Source organism: Hypanus sabinus, chromosome 1 (assembly GCF_030144855.1).
Source record: "Hypanus sabinus isolate sHypSab1 chromosome 1, sHypSab1.hap1, whole genome shotgun sequence".
In the NCBI taxonomy this organism is placed as follows: domain Eukaryota; kingdom Metazoa; phylum Chordata; class Chondrichthyes; order Myliobatiformes; family Dasyatidae; genus Hypanus; species Hypanus sabinus.
Genome location: NC_082706.1, coordinates 97480328 through 97498664, shown reverse-complemented (window position 1 = coordinate 97498664; position 18337 = coordinate 97480328). Strand labels below are relative to the sequence as shown.

Sequence of the window (18337 nt, the reverse complement as noted above, 5' to 3'; positions counted from 1 at the left end):
TATAAAAATGTGAAATTGCTATATATTACTTAAGTAAATAAATAGTATAGAAACAAAGGAATAATGGGGTTGTGTTCATGGGTTAGTGGAAATCTATTGGCGAAAGGGAAGATACTGTTTCTGAATCGTTACGTCCTCAGGCTCCTGTACCTCCTCCCTGATGGTAGTAACAAGAAGAGGGTGTGACCTAAAGAGAGGGCAGAATGTTGTAAGTGATGGATTCACATTCTTGAGGTACAAACTCTTGGAGATGCTTCAGTGGCAGGGAGGATTGTACCCACAATGCAGCTGGGTGACTAAACACTCTACCTTTTTGCGATCCTGTGCATTGGAACCAGCATACCAGGCTGTAATGCGACCAATCTGAATATTTCTCCTGTCCCTATCTATAAAAAATGTTAAGAGTCTTATTGCTTTGCAGTGAATCGGCACAGGTACGATGGGCCAAATGGCCATGTTTTTGGCTTTAGGATTTTACATACCAGGCAAAAGCTAGCAATTCCTACATTGGCATACTTCACCAGTCTGGATGTTACAACATTTGGCGCAACATGATCCTGTGATTCTGTGCCTGACATTTATTTTGCAACATGGATACAACCAAATGCAATGTTGCTGGAGGTTTTAGCAATATGTTTTTTATAATTTTTATTTTCTGAGCTGTGGTAAATTCTATATACCAAGGAAAGATTTGTAGTAATGAAATTTCAAGATTCCAAAAAAAGGTTTCAAAACCATTTGACCTCATCTGAATTTTTAGGCTGGGTTACAGCATGGCAACTCTCTTCCTATTTCCTATTATTTTATATGTCACTGTTCACAGGGAGACAGAGCTCTTTCCTGATGAATTAAATAAAGCAGCAAAATGCCTTTTTTCCAAGAGAGGATAAGGGTGAATTTCAAATCATTCAGTAAGATTTTTTTTTACTGAAAGCTTATTAAAGAAGAACAGGTTGAAAATAAATCAATTTTGTCTGTCTGCAAATTAATTCTTATTACCAAGCACTATCCTGTAATTCCTCAAATTATTTTAATTGTTCTCAGTAAAGCTTTATGGAAAAAGAAAGGCTAGCATTTCTGTTATGCTTTTCACAATCCCAGAATAGACCTAAAAAGTTCTCATGTTTCCTTACGAACCTAGCCATTCTAGCCATTGAACCTCTGCCAGCTGACAGAACAATTCCATTCCTCTGCTAATTTGCCCTGTTCTCCCCACAGCTCCACCACCCAGCTACACTAGGGACCATATGCAATGACCATTTAACCTATTATCCTGCACCGTTTTGGTATGTGAGTGGAAACTAGGGCAAAGCAAGAACATGAGGCAGAGGACAGAACCAAGTCCAGGTTTCTGGAGCTGCGGTGAGCTAGCAGCTCTCCCACCTGCTCCACGAAGCCGCTCTTAGTAGGTTTTTCAACCTACTTGCAAACCATTGTCATTGTCTTACAATCTACTTGCAAACTATTGTAATATAGGAAAGTGCAACGTCTCCTTTGGACCCAGGACACTCCTATAATTAACAGTGAGATTAGGATCAGGTAACCTGCCTCATGAGTGTTAAAGTAATGGATAGGTACAAGTATAGTAACAGTTTTTCTTTGAATGAGATGAGGGACTTTTTAATTTGTTAGGACAGAAGCAAACTTGATTTACCTTTTCATCTGAAAGGTGCTTAGTCCATTTCTTAACTTCTTTTAAGATCACCCAGTGGCTACACTATCCCTAATTTGAAAAAGGATCTAGTGCTTTCCCGGCGTATATGACGAATAAACTGTTCTCGGGCTTTCAGTAGGTACAGGTATCGATTTTAACTGACGTTTAAGAGACAGACTACGGGGGTATAAATACCACCGGACTAGACGTGTCCAGGCGTCATCCCTGATGAAGGTGGCAGAGCTTGTCATTGAAACGACAGTTCAAATGGATACCTGTACTCAGCTGGAAGCCCGAGAAGAGTTTATTACTCCCTAATTTATTTGTTAAATATTGCTCTCCAAACTTTGTCTATGCCATTCTTCATACTCTTTGTAGAAAAATCAGAAACTGTTACCCTTCATACCATCTCATTTCCAATTAAGTTTGCCTCAAGGTTACGTGCAGAAATCTGCCCTCTGTTACATGTGCTAATCACTTGAATTGGCAGCATATTCTGAAATACTTCAATGGAACTGTTTTTAGGAAACAGGGTTCAGCACCCAACACTGAGCATTTAGTTTAAACAACAGAAGGCAAACAAATGCCACAATGTTATTTTGTGACAAATTTGTGCCCAAGCACAATATGAATTCACACATCAATAAGTAACATTCATTTAATATGAACAGTCTTTTGTTCAATATTTAATTAAATGTGTTTGTGACATCAAATTAGTGGCCTCTCAGAAATCAAAAGATGTTTTCTTAAAATTGCAATGTGGTAGATATCAAAAGCAATGACTTAAAATATCCATTCCGTACAGGGACAGCACAAGGCTTCAATTCAGAGCAGCTAGGATCAGAAATGCTAAAAGGTAAAACTATAGAGGGCAGCTTTGTGCTGTCATTCTTAAAAACTGGCATGATTTTACATAGCACCACAGAACACCCCAGTTAATTAATTTCAAATTGTAGCTATTGTGACTTATGTAAGTAAAACGCAAGTGCTAAATCTGAAACAAACATATGCTCATAGAAATGCATATAGTATCAGCACAATGTCATCCACGTGCCAACTACACTCCTGTTAGTTATTAGCTTTGCAAAGATCTTTCATTTTTGTACATATTGATCACCCATTCACACCCCATGAAGGGCATGCTGCCTCTGTAGTCTCTGCATTATAGTCAGACACCAGTGGGTTTTATGAGTTTCCTGTCAGGAGGACCAGCTCACAGCCTGTTTCCAGACCTCAGTTAATGCTCTTTACTGCTGGCTGCTGAGAGGTGGAGTCATGACAACGTGACAACGGTTCCATTAATCTGATATCGCTTCCCTGCAGGGACACCACGTAGCTTTGATTCAGTGCAGTTAAAATCAGAACAGCATGTAGAGGGTCATCACTTGTTCAGTGTACAAAGCGCCATACCCACACACAGATAATGGAGCAAGACCAGCAGGCTGGTAACAGTAACCCTGACTGATTTCCTTTTATCGCCTCTCCCCCAACCTAGAGTCATCAAGAGCACTTCTGACATGCTTCACACTGATAGTCCCCTTCAGGAGGCAGAGGTGTCAGTGTACCCTGAAATTAAGCAAACGAGCAGGAATGGGCCACAGATTCCACCTGAACTGTTTGCATTCAGTAAGATCCCATTTCTTCAATCTCGCTTTTGAACTATCTGATAACTATAGTGAGCAAAAATTTGCCCTTGTGTACATCCAACAAATACTCTAGCAGGTCAAGAATTCCTAAACACCTAACCCACTGATTGAATAATTTTCTCCTCAACTTGGACTGATTTTTCCTCAGGATCTAGACATTTCAGCCAACCCATTTTGGTGGCCACCCTGCCCTACCTTGAGGAAAAGTACTTCTGTTTTAAGTGTTTCGTTGCTCGTTCTCCTCAAGTCCAGAGTTTGGGCCAGCATTACTTGTAAGGCAACCCTTCAATGCCAGGGTTGGTAAGTTAATTAACCACTGTTAATTGTCCCAAGTGAGAGTGGTTTCATCTGGGGAAAATTGATGGGAATGTGAGAAACACTAACTAGCACAGTAAATAGGTGGTTGATGATCAGTACAAAATCAAATGGGCCAAATGGCCTGTTAATGTGCAGTTTAACCCTATGAGAATGATTTCTTGCAATGCTGAGAAGGTGTGCAGGCTACAGATGCAAGCAATTATCATTGAATCATTCCTGCGAATCTACACTGAAACACCTCCAAGGCATGTATCAGATCAAGGCAGAACACTTTTCACCCAATCAAGCAATTTTGACATTCAGTACTCTGGAGGAAAGCTAGATTGGTCACACTCAGCGTTACTGAGAAGGTACTCTATAGAGTGAGTGATAAACACTGACCAAATCACCACAGATAACTTCACTGCTCTTCTTTGGAACAGTGTTGTGGATTTTTTACATCCATGTGGAGGTAAATGGAGCCTTGCTTTAATGTTTCAACTGTTGGAAGAACTAAAGTTATGTGCTCTACACACAGTGACAGGAACAGGAGCCACGGCTGACACAAGCTAATATTTGGTGCAGACGATACTGTTATAAGGTTGCGATCACCTCCCATAGCAGTGACCACATCTGGCTGCAGGGACCAATTCCCATACATATGTGGGCGGTTAGATGAAGCTTTTTCATTGTCCAAAACATCAGGTGCCATTACCCAACACCCTACAAACAGCTTTTGCGGAAAGAGAATTGCGCTTGAGTGCTCTGCCACTGTGAGCTGGCCGTATAGCCACACTGGCACAACACCATGCTGCCTTAACCAACTGTACCACTGCAGAGAATCATACAAAATGCAGAAAACACTGACAAGTCAATATTTCTTCTGACTTCCAGCAAGTTGAATAGCCAACCAATACTTTAGAAAAGGAGGAAGTGATAGATAACTCCATTTGACATTAATGTCATCTTAGGCTGTGCTAGCAACCAAAACTAAACTTTAAGTTAGCTTATAAATTAGTTAATTGGTCAGCTATCCATTGAAAGTCTGTTTCTTAAATGATTTCTGAATAGTCCATGAACCAGTTCACTATTTTGCTTTTTTTTTGCACTATTTATCTATTTTTATGTATTTCTTAATGTAACTAACAGTATTTTTATGTATCGCACTGTACTGCTACCTGAAAACAACAAATTTCTTGACATATTATGTTGGCACTTGTTTGGCATGCAGTAGTAAGTCCAGCTCAGAAAGGTGAAAACATACAACGGTAATCACCAATTAGTAATTTTCCTGACACAGACGAAAACCATGATGTTTCTTGAGAACAAGATGAGTCAGCACCCAAGAGTTCTTTTGTGTAAATACTATAGGTACCAAACTTCCTTATATGCTGACTAACTAAGCCTTTTTAAAGTCACTTCCTAGTAATGCAGGGGCATAAAAGACTGAAGGTAGTGTACTAATATATGAAGGCCTTATTGAGGATCATAAAAATATTTCGCAGCCAAAGAAAGTCTAAACCCTGGCTCTCTTCATAACAGTGATAGTTTCAGTTTTGTTCGGTTAAGAAATCACCACTCATAATATGGCCTTCTGTTATTCAAAGTTTTAATGGTCTGGGTCTCTATCAACAACTGTTAATAGATATAGCACAGACTTTGTTTTTTCTCTCCCTACCAGCACAGGAAATAATTAATTTAGGTAAATTGGGCAGAGCTCTGAAAGATACTACACCTTCATTAATGCTTGAGAGTGCACGGCACTTCAGATTTCAGAAGCAACTAAAGGTACGGTCAGTGATTTAAGACAATATATAGACTAGCATTAAATCCATTCTGCCTTCATGCTATATAAAGATAATAAATCTGGTCAGTCTAACACCACATTTGAGTAACAGAGGGCCAGTTTGTCCTGTCAGCTACTGATTTGAGCCAGAAAGGTTACAGATTAGTTTAGTCATGTCAAGTGAACTGACAAAGACTTCTCTAATTTTGTTGGAAATGAGGAAACCTGATGGTAAAGGGGAATCCTAATGAGTCCATCAAAGGCTTGATTTGTACCCAACAGACAAGGCAGCTGTGAATTGTATGAAAATATTGGAAATCAATAGCTCCTATGGAATTTCATTAAGCAGCAGTATCCACAATTGATAGGGCTTCATAATTTGATGGATTGTGCAAAGAAAATGATTAGCTAGGCAGAAGGAGTGATAGAATACACACAGAGGGACCTGAGATGTATTGAAGTGAAGTAATTTGTACAAAATAAAAAAATATTGATTTTAGTTATGTGCAAAAACTTGAAATTGGAGGGAGGGGTTGTCCAGCAAGTCACTGCTTGACGTGTCCCTTTCATTTCCTTGTAGTCCCAGGGGAAGGACCGGACGATGCTGATAGTGGGAATGAAAGTAGGAGCGGAAGTGAGGAAACGCACATCTGTGAGAAATGCTGTGCAGAGTTCTTCAAGTGGCCTGACTTCATGGAGCACCAGAAGAATTGCACAAAGAACCCGCTGGTCCTAATCGTCAACGACGAGGAGGCAGCGCACTCAGAGGAATTCCCTGAGGCTTCCCCTGCCAGTAGCCCAAGTGATCAGGCAGAGAGTGAAGCTGGTGAGGACAATGGTCCACTAGAGGGGAACGAGTGCTCTGAGGTGAAGAGTACCGAGCAAGACGAGCCGATGGAGGTGGATGCGTCCATCGACAAAGGGTTCCAGAACCAAGGGTCCTCCAGCACTGCTACTTTGCTACCTCAGATCTCAGAATCATCTTCCATGACCAGTTATAACATGCCAAACACTAATGTGACTTTAGAGACCTTGCAGAGCACAAAGGTGGCAGTAGCACAGTTTTCCCAGGACACCAGATCTAACAGCCCCACTTCAAGTCATACAATACCGACCATGGCTATTCCTATGATCCTGGAGCAGTTGGTGGCTCTGCAGCAGCAACAGCTACACCAGCTACAACTCATCGAACAAATCCGTAACCAAGTGGCGATGATGAACCCACAGCCAATGCACCCACTAAACCCTTCTGCACCCTCCCAAGGTACTCCCGTATCTGCTGCTAGCCAGCATGCCTCCTTCAGCGAGCATCCTTCCAACCCCTTGTCAGGCGTTATCTCAGCTTCCAGCACAGTGCAGGCACCCAGTGTCCACACTTCGGCTTTTGATGGCCCCCAGCAGATCGCTCAGCCAGCCTCTGGGGCTAGCACTCCTGTTCTACCCAGTAGTGTGTCACCAAGACTAGAATCCGCTTTGCCTCCAACCACAAGTGGAATTACATCCTCCCTGACTCCAAGTTCCAGCTCAAGCACAAATAACACTTCCTCTCAGTTGCAGTATTCGACTTCATCACTCGCACATGGTAGTCTCCTCAGTCCAGCTTCCAGCATGCCTAACTCGCTGCTACCTCAGAACTCCTCAAGTGGTGTGATCTTTCCAAACCCCCTGGTCAGCATTGCTGCCACAACCAATGCTCTCGATCCACTGGCTGCCCTTATGAAACATCGCAAGGGGAAACCACCCAATGTCTCTGTGTTTGACCCCAAAACAAGTTCAGAAGATCCATTTTTCAAGCACAAGTGTAGGTTTTGTGCAAAGGTCTTCGGAAGTGACAGTGCGTTGCAAATTCACCTGCGTTCTCACACTGGAGAGAGACCATTCAAGTGTAATATTTGCGGAAATCGGTTTTCCACCAAAGGCAATCTCAAAGTACACTTCCAGAGGCACAAAGAAAAATACCCTCACATCCAGATGAATCCATATCCAGTTCCTGAATACCTAGATAATGTACCTACTAGCACTGGTATTCCATACGGAATGTCTTTGCCACCTGAAAAACCAGTGACGACTTGGCTGGACACCAAACCTGTGCTGTCAACCATACCAACATCAGTTGGATTACAGTTGCCTCCAACTCTGTCAAACATTACTAGTGAATCCCCGACGGTGACTCCATTAAGCAGGTCACCCCAAAGATCATCACCTCCATCAAGTGAATGTGCTTCCCTGTCACCAAACATGAACAAGAACGATTCCAGCATTCCAATAACCGCAGAGTCTCCGCAGTCAATCACTGGTGGTAGTATTGTTTCAATGGTCCAAGGTGTAAATGTACCTGCTTCTGGTTTCAAGGCAGTAGAAGGCTGTGTGTCTGGACAGTCGGTTTCATCAGCTGTGTGCTCCACCACGTTCACTACATGCACAGAGAGTGGAGTGAACAGTGTTCCCACGACCCTCCCGAGCCCTCTGCTCCCCATCATATCGGATCAGTTCAAGGCAAAGTTTCCCTTTGGTGGTCTGTTGGATTCTATGCAAACATCTGAGACCTCAAAGCTGCAGCAGTTGGTGGAGAACATTGACAAAAAGATGACAGACCCCAACCAGTGCGTTATCTGTCACCGTGTTCTCAGTTGTCAGAGTGCTCTGAAGATGCACTACCGCACACACACGGGCGAGAGGCCATTTAAATGCAAGATCTGTGGGCGGGCTTTTACCACCAAGGGGAACTTAAAGACACACTTTGGCGTTCACCGTGCAAAGCCCCCTCTTCGAGTACAGCACTCTTGCCCCATTTGCCAGAAGAAATTCACAAATGCCGTGGTTTTACAGCAGCATATTCGCATGCACATGGGTGGCCAGATCCCCAACACTCCACTGCCAGAGAGCTTCTCTGACAGCCTGGACAGAGACTTAACCTGTGATGAAATGAATGCAGAACTAATGAGCAACTACCCGGACGATGAACTGATGGATGAAAATTCAGTGGACGAGGAGGCGGAATTAAACATTGCCTCGACGGAGTCTTCAAAACAGTTGTTGTGCTCTTCTGGCTCCTCGCCCAACTCGCCGCCTTCAGTGATATCCAACATCGCCGCACTCGAGAATCAGATGAAGATGATAGATTGTGCTCTCGGCACCCAGCAGCGATCGCAGATTGTGAAATCTGTTGAAAACGGATCCATGGAGAGCGATCGCTTAACAAATGACTCTTCCTCTGCCGTGGGCGACCTAGAAAGTCAAAGTGCTGGTAGCCCTGCGCTGTCGGAATGCTCTTCCTCAATGCAGGCATTGTCACCCGCGCCCAGTAACGCTGGGAGTCAAAGGTCAAAGTCACCAGGCTTTGGCAACCACGAGGAGCCGCATGAGACTCCGGTGAAATTAGAAAAAGTGGACAGTCCATCAACTCATCGGGAGAATGGAGGAGCACTTGATCTGACAGCCAACAACCTGACCCGGCCGATCATCAAAGAAGAGGCTTTTAGTATGCTGTTCCCCAACCAAGAATGTGGTAAGTTGAAAAGTACTGTTTGTAGTATCTGTGGGAAACCTTTTGCTTGTAAAAGTGCGTTGGAAATTCACTACCGCAGCCATACTAAAGAGCGTCCATTCCTTTGCACAATCTGCAATCGTGGTTGCTCCACTATGGGTAATTTAAAACAGCACTTACTGACTCACAAGATGAAAGAACTTCCTTCTCAGTTATTTGAACCCAACTCCACTCTAGGTCCCACCCAAAGTACTCCTAGCCTGGTCACCAGCACTGCACCAACCGTGGTCAAAATGGAAGTCAATGGTCACAGCAAGCCGATCTCCCTAGGTGATGGCACGCAGGTTCCAGTTGGTATACAGGCTCCATCTGCACCACAGACAGCTATGAGTCCAGGTATGACACCCATTCTGGCACCGCCACCTCGTCGGACTCCCAAGCAGCATAACTGTCCGTCCTGTGGGAAGACCTTTTCTTCTGCAAGTGCTCTTCAGATCCATGAGCGCACTCACACTGGTGAAAAGCCTTTTGGCTGCACAATCTGTGGCAGAGCCTTTACAACAAAAGGGAATCTTAAGGTAAGATCATTTTGATGTATAAATTAGTGATAAGAACATATCAGCTGCTTCTGTTTTAACCATGAACCTACAAATGTAAATCTCAAACATGATGTTGTAATCAATGTAATGATTAGAGCTTTAATGTCTGAAAAATGGGACCTAATCAAATGCAGTGGATTCTGGTTAATTGGGACACAGTACATTTTGGCCCAATTAAACAGCTGCCCCTATTAGCCAAAATAGTTAAAAAGGTATAAAAAACGAAAAGCTGCCATTTAACTGAGTAACAAATAATGTATTTACTTGAAGTACAGAACAAATTAAAACACTACAAAACTACTGAAGAACTACAAAACTGTGTTTTAGTTCCTAATAATTATCAATGGAGGAATTTATTCACTGTACAATGCACAAAATCAGCCCAGACACCAAGTGCAAATAATGGACTCCATTCATACTATAGTATAGCGATTGCAAGCTCCAAATATTCATATTCATTTTAACATTCAATCTGAAGGATTGTCAATACCTTCAAATTCTTCATCATCCTTAACTTGTTGAAATAGTGAAATTGTTTCATTTTCACTCCCGGCTGTTTCTGGCATCTCCAAGCCTGAATGCTTAAAACCGGAGTGAGCAAAACCATTCTGAATTGTCTTACTGATTATTTCTCGTCAACTATCAGTGACAAAAATCACTGCTTTTTGAACAGAAACACATGCAACTGACACTATTTAAAAACTGTTAGCTCTTAGCACAGTGTAACATCTAACAGGCACACAAGTACACATGATTGACATTAGTGAGATACTGTTCGGCAAGTCTCCTATCCCAATTAAGTAGCAAAGTGTCCCGAATAAGTGAAGGAGATCCCAGCAATTTTCTCAATTAATTTTTGTTCTTTAAAAGTTTTCCCAAATAAGTGGCTGTCCCAATTAAGCAGAATCCACTGTATATCATTTGACTTCACTTTGAGGTTTTAGTTTTAGGCACACATAAGCTTATACAGAGATGTATACACACACAATATTTTTACACTCTCACACACTATCACACATGCTGCCTTAACTGATCTTAATAAGGAACAGAATCCCAGATCAAATAATTTAAAAAACTAACAAAATATGATAATTATTTTACTGGATAATACTAAAGAACATTTGGTACTGAAGAGAAATATTTAAATTGATAAAACAATATTTTTTCATAATTTTATTTACAATTGAATTGCAAAAGTTTTTAAGTATTGCAAAAAACAAGTTTGGGCATTGACTATTGAAAACCCTTTCAATTTTTCAAACTTTACTTATTTAATCCATACACCATACATCTGCCTTTGTCAGTGGATTTGTCACTGACATTTATATGAACAGGATTTTCTTGTAGGAAGTATCTCACTGTAAAATCAACAAATGGAATGGATTATCCCCCTTTGCTTTCAACGTTGTTATAAAAGTCTCTTGTTTTAGAATGCAGTATAATGATTGGAGGAGTTTTAGCTTAAACCAGACTTTATAAAAGTGGTATATTCTCCCAACAAAGATAAAAATATCCAAGAAAGGCTTGTTTAGTCACAAAAAAATTAGAAAACTTTTATACTGCAGTTAATTTCTTTAATTTGAGGATCCCTAATATAACAAGTGCTCTTCCAGAGATTCAGGATTTCAAGTTGCAAATGTTCTTAAAATATAGTCATATGAACTTTTAATTAACTATAACAACTAAATATATAAATGAAGGCTGGCATTTAATAAGAAAGAAACAAAATGTCCTTCCATTAAGACTATCTGTGCCTATCTGTGTTCCGTTACCATAAAGAATTCTTGAAATTCTAACCACTGACTAAAAATTGCCATATAACGATAATAACCGGCAATGAAAGTTTTAAAGTGGCAGATGCTAGAAATCTGAATTAAAAACAGAAAATGGGGGAAATATTTAGCAGGTCAGTCCACGTTATCTTCTAAGATGAATAATAGTGCAGATCAAATTCAAAATGCTGCATTGATAGTCACTTCTACAATAAAGCACACCCGTTTGGGAATTCATTGTCAGTTGGTTGTGCTTAAGCAGTATCTGGAAGTTGTACTCCCCCTCTGCAATTCATTGCAATGAAGTGAACTGAATTTTGGAAACAGAGTACAATAGGCTAGTTCTGTGATATAGCTCCTTGAACACAGCCAAGCAGCGACCAATTTTGCACCATTATCTTTTTAAACTGGTGTCCAATTTATTAAATTAGAAATAAGTCTGTGCATTGAAAATGAATGCTGATGGGGTGTACTCAAATAACATTCCTTTTCTTCTCAGATGTAATCATCAAAATACTTTAGACTGTGGTGTTTCAGCATCCTGCCTCGCGACAATTCTTTGCTTTAAACCAGTTTCATTTGGAGGTATAAACCAGCTGGTGTTAATTCTTGAACATTCATCTGTGACAGTTAAAACTATGCAGATCTAGCTTGCAACAAATTTGCATATGTGGTTTATTTGCAAATGTTAAAGTTTGCTTTTGAACCAGACTGCCAGGGTGTAATGTTAAAGGTACATTATGTATTCCTTAGCTCCCCACTCCAATTTACATAATTGCTAAAGGGAGTTTCAGTGCTGGCCAATGACAGGTGGGAATAAAAGAGGGCAACCATCTGCCCATCTCAGCTACTATTTCATGATGCGGAGATGTCAAGGGTTAGAATTTTATGCTTATACTAAATGATTGGTGACTCCATTGAAATGTTTGGAGCCATATTTCAGAAATGGAGTACAACTGCAAGTAGAAGTGACCGATGACACATTTCCATTTCCCGTCTGTTGTTAGTCCAGTTGAAACCAAAAAGCCTTGAGAAAGAAAAGGGAATTCCCATTATGACTGATACACTGGAAAACTGTGCACCTTTTTATTGGGATGTTCTGGACTAATAAGATTGGAGTTGCAAGAATTGCAGAGCATAGCTTGTTTGTTAATGCTGTGCTGCTGCATTGTCTGTAATATGGATGAGAATAAGGAAATCACATCAGTTCCTGATCTCATGTTAGCGTACTGTTGGGTTGTTTAAACATGGAATCTTCAACTAAACATGAAGCCTCTTCCAGTCACATTGTTAATATTTGCAAAAACCTTAAGGTTGCGGAATTTCTTGAGCCAGAATAAAAGTCGCTGTTAATCAATTTGATCTGTGAATTAAATTTTCTCAACAGTAATTGACCCACAATCATTACATATAATAATAGCTTTCTCATAATCCAATTTTAAGTCACGTATATTTTCAGAATATTAAAATAGAAAAAAATATTCAAATTCTTAATAAGAAACTTAAGTGGAGGCTCATAATTTTAACTACACAACATTAAAGATAGATGGGAAATCACTTCATTCATGTATTTTTTCTTTTCCATTTCTGGACTTGATGGAGTCCCTTATTTATGTGAATATAAGGAATGTGCAAGTCCATGAAAGAGCACATTCTCTCATAGTTGGAGCTCATGGCTTATATTTCACTGTACCTGAAAATATTAACTGTCAGGGAAGACTGTATATTGTCAAAGTGTTCAGCAATATCATTGAAATGTATGAATAACAATTAGGTTCCATAGCCAACGTACATGTCTTTATACCCTGTACCCCAAAGGCTTCTATGTTTGTCCCTTCTGAGTAATCATAATTAGATAGGTTAGTTATAGTTATCAAGTGGTAAGAGATCTCCCGTCACCTGACCCATCCTGCAGTTACTGAAAGTTTTTTAAAACTGCAAATCTGAAATGAAAACGGAAAAACTCAGCAGGTCAGGCAGCAGGACTCTCTGTTTGATGAAGTGTCTTCAGCTTGAAATATTAATTTGTTTCTTTTTCCACAGATGCTGCCTGACCTGTTGAGTGCTTCCAATATTTTCTGATCCTATAATTAATTAGACAGGTGGTATTCAGTTTTCAGGTTTGGTGACGGAAATGACAAAATAACTTATTACGCATGCTGTTTTATTTTGCTTTACTTCCATTCACTTGATTGACTTTGGCAATAAAGTGGGAGTGATGTAAGTGGACCTGTGATCTGATTGTCAGTGTTTTTTAGTCAGTAGTCAATCACCAGGTAGTTAAGGGTTGTTGGTACTCCCACAAATGCTTACCACAGACAACCAAGCACATTTTATATCTGCGATACTATATCCTCACAGATAACTGTCTATAATTTAAGCTCTCCTTCTGTTAATCTAGGTCATAACTGAGTGTAAATAAAGCAAAATAATAAATTGTAATAGTTTATTTCACTATGTTTCATTGGAAAACCTGGAGATTTAGTACTGTCAATCCAACTAATTACAGTAGATTGAAGGGAATCTTCCCATAACTTGACACCCACCCCATCAACACTGAATCAGAATGGCATATGGGAGTCCCAGAGTTGACGTCCCTCATTCCACTCTTGTTTCTTCTCTTGCACCCTGAGCTTCAGTTTATCTGGAGAAAGATTCCTCTTCCACGCATCGCACAATAGTCCAAAGGAATCTTTTGTTGATATGTAGTTCTCCTTTGAAAAGGTTAACCATTGGCTAAATAGATTCTGATATTGCTATTTAACTTACAGAACCAAATTTGCAGATACCCAATGCACTTGTGTGAGCTGAAAGCTTACAATTGTTGCTTCACACTTTACAGTTGATGCACACTGAGAACACAGTTAAAAGTTTGGTCTGACACACATATAAAGGTTAAAATGCTTTGCACAGACTGGTTCAATGCAAAGGTTTGTTCTTTATATGCCTTTGTACTTGTGATTACCTTGTCAGAATCAGAACCAGGTTTATTATCACCGGTATGTGATGTGAAATTTATTAACTTAGCAGCAACAGTTCAATGCGGTACATAATCTAGCAGAGGAAAAAAATAATAATAATAATAATAAATAAACAAGGAAATAAATTACATATGTTGAATAGATAAAAAATGTGCAAAAACAGAAATACTATATATTTTAAAAAAAGTGAGGTAGTCTCCAAAGATTCAAAGTCCATTTAGGAATCAAATGGCAGAGGGGCAGAAGCTGTTACTGAATCCGCTGTGTACCTCCTACCTGATGGTAACAGTGAGAGAAGGGCATGCCCTGGGTGCATGCTGAAACTTAAATATTATTTCTTCAGAAATTCTTTCTTAACACACTCTAAAGTAGTGATGACCATGCTGTGATCAGTATTTGAAATTCATTTCCAATTATTTCAACTGAACTGAATTTCAGAAGTACAGACCAGTGTCCTACAGCTACGATGTGATACAAATAATGCTATGAATACATTTCTGAACAAGAGATATTGATTCTACATTTCTGCATCTGGTCAAAGCTGATCCATCAGTTATTATTGTTTATAGTTTTCTGCATATTGGGCAATTTTAAACTGAAGACTTGTCCCAGTTAAAAATGGATATTAAGAATCTTAGCACACTACTTCAAGAGTGATTAGTCCCTTCAGTAACCTTGATAGCATTCCTCTCAATTTGGCTGTCAGAGCAGGTTTACCGCATCTCACTACAGTTTGTGGGAACTCACATGGCACAAAATGTCTCCTTCATCTGCCTTGTTTACCAATCCAACATCAGTCAAAATAATTAATTGGCAGAAGCTTTCTCAGGATGTCTGCCAACATAGCTTCACCAGACGTTTATTCCATATTCATTTGCATGAACAAACCCAGTTCCCTCCAAAGTTATGAGACACTGAGTAAGTCAGTTTCAGCCCTCAAAAACATCTGTGATGACTAGAATAAGCCATGATAAGAATGCATCTTTTTCTGAATGTAAATATGATACCAGATATGCTTTGAAACATGTTCTTGGCAAAGCCTCTGGATTCAGACTGTGCCAGTTAATTTGGTGAGTGTCTCACCCTCCTGGTCTTATTTTCAGTATCACTCTACACTGCCTTGTAAAAGTATTCGGCCCACACAATTATTTTCACATTTTACCGTTTCATTTCCTAAATTTAAAATATATTGAAGTAGCATTTTTTGACCTAGTCTACAGAACATTGTGCATTATCTCAAACAAAAGAAAATTCCAAAACCTGTCAACAATTTGCTAAAAATTAGAAACCAAAATTGTGAGGGTGAAAAAATATTCATGCCCTTTGTAATTACAATGCTAGCTTTCCTCAGTAGCAATGTATTACCATACCAACTCAATCAATTTGTTGATGTAGAAAGTTGGCAGGCCATCTATTTTCAATGAATTCATTAGAATACTGTAAATACCCCATCTCTCTGTATGGTCCAACAGTTTGGAAGATTTTCAACAGACCAAACCAAAGTGAAGACAAAAGACCATTCAAGACAAGTCAGGGAAATGATAATAGAGAAACACAAATCTGAGGAAGGATGCAAGACCTTCTCAAAGGCACTGAACATAATTCGGAGCTCAGTGCAGTCTATTGTAAAAAAGTGGGAAGAATATGAAACCACAGCCACAATGCCTAGGACAGGCCACTCCCCTAAACTTAGTCACTGGAGAAGAATGACACTTGAAAGAGAGGCTACTATGATGCCCACAGTCACTCTGAGAGAGCTTTAGATGTCAGTGGCTAGAACTGGAGATGAAATTCATGTCTCCACAATCTAAGGCCTTGCACAAATAGGGTATTTATAGAAGAGTGGCAAAGCAGAAGTCCTGGCTTTAAAAAAAAGCATATCCTTGCCTGTAAAGACTTTGCAAAGCTTCATTTAGAAGATACTGTAAAGATCTGGAAGCAGGTCTTGTGGTCGGATGAGACTGAAGTGGAACTTTTTGGTCTCAACAGTAAGCAGTACATGGGGTGTAAATCTAACACTGGGTATTAACCAGGTAACACCATCTCTGCTGTAAAGTATGGTGGAAATAGCATCATTGCTGTGGAGATGCCTTTCAGCAGCAGGAACTGGAAAGTTGGTCAGGGTTGATGGGGAGATGAATGCTGCTGAATGCAGGGAGATCCTGGATTAAAACTTCCCAGCCTCTGCCAGAAAGCTTAAACTGGGGAGGAAGTTCATCTTTCAGCAAGACAATGACCCAAAGCACACAGCCAGAACAACCATGGAGTGGCTTCAAACAAAGAAAATGGATGTTCTTGAGTGGCCCAGTCAGAGTCCTGACCTTACTTAACCTGATCGAATGTCTCTGACAAGACCTCAAGTTTGCTGCCCACTGCCACTCCCCAACTAGTCTGGCACAGCTTGTCCAATTTTGCAAGGAGGAATAGGCAAATCTTGCTCCATAGGGATTAATCCAGAAAGACTGCTGTGGGAGGTGGTTCAACTAAGTACTGAGCAAAGGGAGAGGGTTAAATACTTTTGAACTGCTGACATTTCAGTTTAGAATTTTTAGTTTTTCTTGCTTTACCATTTTCCCTGTTTTTGGACACTACTGTGAATAACAGAGCATGTGATTCACAAATAATAATTCTCAGTTAAATTGAGCAAAATCCTTGGTTGTACACATTTAAGTGATCAAGGTATTCGTGTGGAATACTTTTTCAAAGCACTGTATGTTTAACATTGTACAACAATGCTGAAAGACATTTCCACTCTTCATTCACTCTTGGCAACCAAACCAAAACTAGCAAACCTCCTTTGAAAGAAGATCAGTACCTAAGGACCTGTGTGTTGAAAGTCGCAGCAGTTACCCTGCTTTGAGTAGAAATTAGCCTCCAATAAACTGAGAGGGAAGGGACTATTTAAACTTTAAGGCCAAATTCAGGACATCAGGAATTCTGTAGCCAATCCTATGAATAATGAATTAAGGTGAGCAAAATCTAAACAGTGATTTAATAACAAGTATATATTTTAAAGTATTTTAGTATAAAGATGCAGTAATTGATCCATCGAAGAGAAGTGATGTCATAAAAAGGTATTAGTTATTCAGTCTGTTTCGAAGGATATGAGTGTTTAATCAGAATTTTTTTTCTTCTGTTATCTCTATTTTGAATTTATTAAATTAGCATGGCAGATCAACAGACAACACAGTTCAGAAGACATGCTGTACATGTCTAAATAGGCAAAACGTCCATAAAGCTATAAAGTCCATTCAAAATTGCAGCTTTCCTCAGTTATATGGCAATTACATTTTGAGGGCACATTGGTCTTGTTTGTTTAATAATAAGCAAACTTTGTGTCCTTGACACCGCAAACTGTTAAAAGTGCAGCTCGAGAATAATTCTACATAATATGATTTAATGTCGTCGTGAAAAAGTACCGGTAAAAACATAGCACCTAATTTGAGGAGGAGCTGGACAGGAAGACACATATGTATAGAAAATCAGGTCAGTGCATGATGTGCACGTTAGTCTACATTTCTGTAGTGACATTCCAACATGGCTTATAGGAATGTTTCACTTCTTTTTGGAAATGTAAATCAGGTATGTTCTCTGAACAGGCATCCACACAGCAAGAATAATAGAACATACAGCAGTAAAGCACTGATTATACACAAAGAATGGTCAAAATCCTCATTTTGAGTGCCTTTGAGGGATATGTTGAAACAGGAACTGATTCAAGAGGAAATCATTTGCAGGCTTGGGAGAAAATAGCTGATCTGATTATTTGAGACAGAGCTGTGTAGACCCAGTGAACTCAGAAGTCTTCTTCAGCTCCATAATAATTTTATGATTCTGAAGCAGTGCTGAACTGGCTGAGGCTTCTCGCTTCAAGTTCACAATTTGTAGCCAATGAGCAAACCTCAAAACTGATTGAGTGGAATGGGTCAGAGGCTTGTGGAGTGGAGGTTGTCATTCAGGCACAGAGCAGTAAAGGCATAGAAATATTTGAAAGCAACAATGAGATTTTCCAGTTGTCAATGGAAAATTGGTTGCACAGAAAGAAACATAGTGTACTGCTCGTAGTGTGTTTTGCCTGCTTGATGCAAATTGTGGGGCTGACATAATTTAATGTT

At 39.9% G+C, this 18337-nt stretch overlaps 1 protein-coding gene across 3 annotated transcripts in view; it reads left to right on the top strand.

Moving 5' to 3' along the window:
* LOC132395689 (sal-like protein 3) overlaps nucleotides 1-18337 on the top strand; it is a 62202-nt gene that overhangs the window by 37416 nt on the left and 6449 nt on the right. The window contains exons 2-3 of one of the 3 annotated variants that reach the window (XM_059972615.1): nucleotides 5964-8891; nucleotides 9108-9448. In XM_059972615.1, the coding sequence (XP_059828598.1) occupies nucleotides 5964-8891; nucleotides 9108-9448 (3269 nt within the window). Of the gene's footprint in view, nucleotides 1-5963; nucleotides 9449-18337 lie in introns of all 3 variants that reach the window. The other 2 variants (XM_059972608.1, XM_059972623.1) reach the window with 2 other exon arrangements.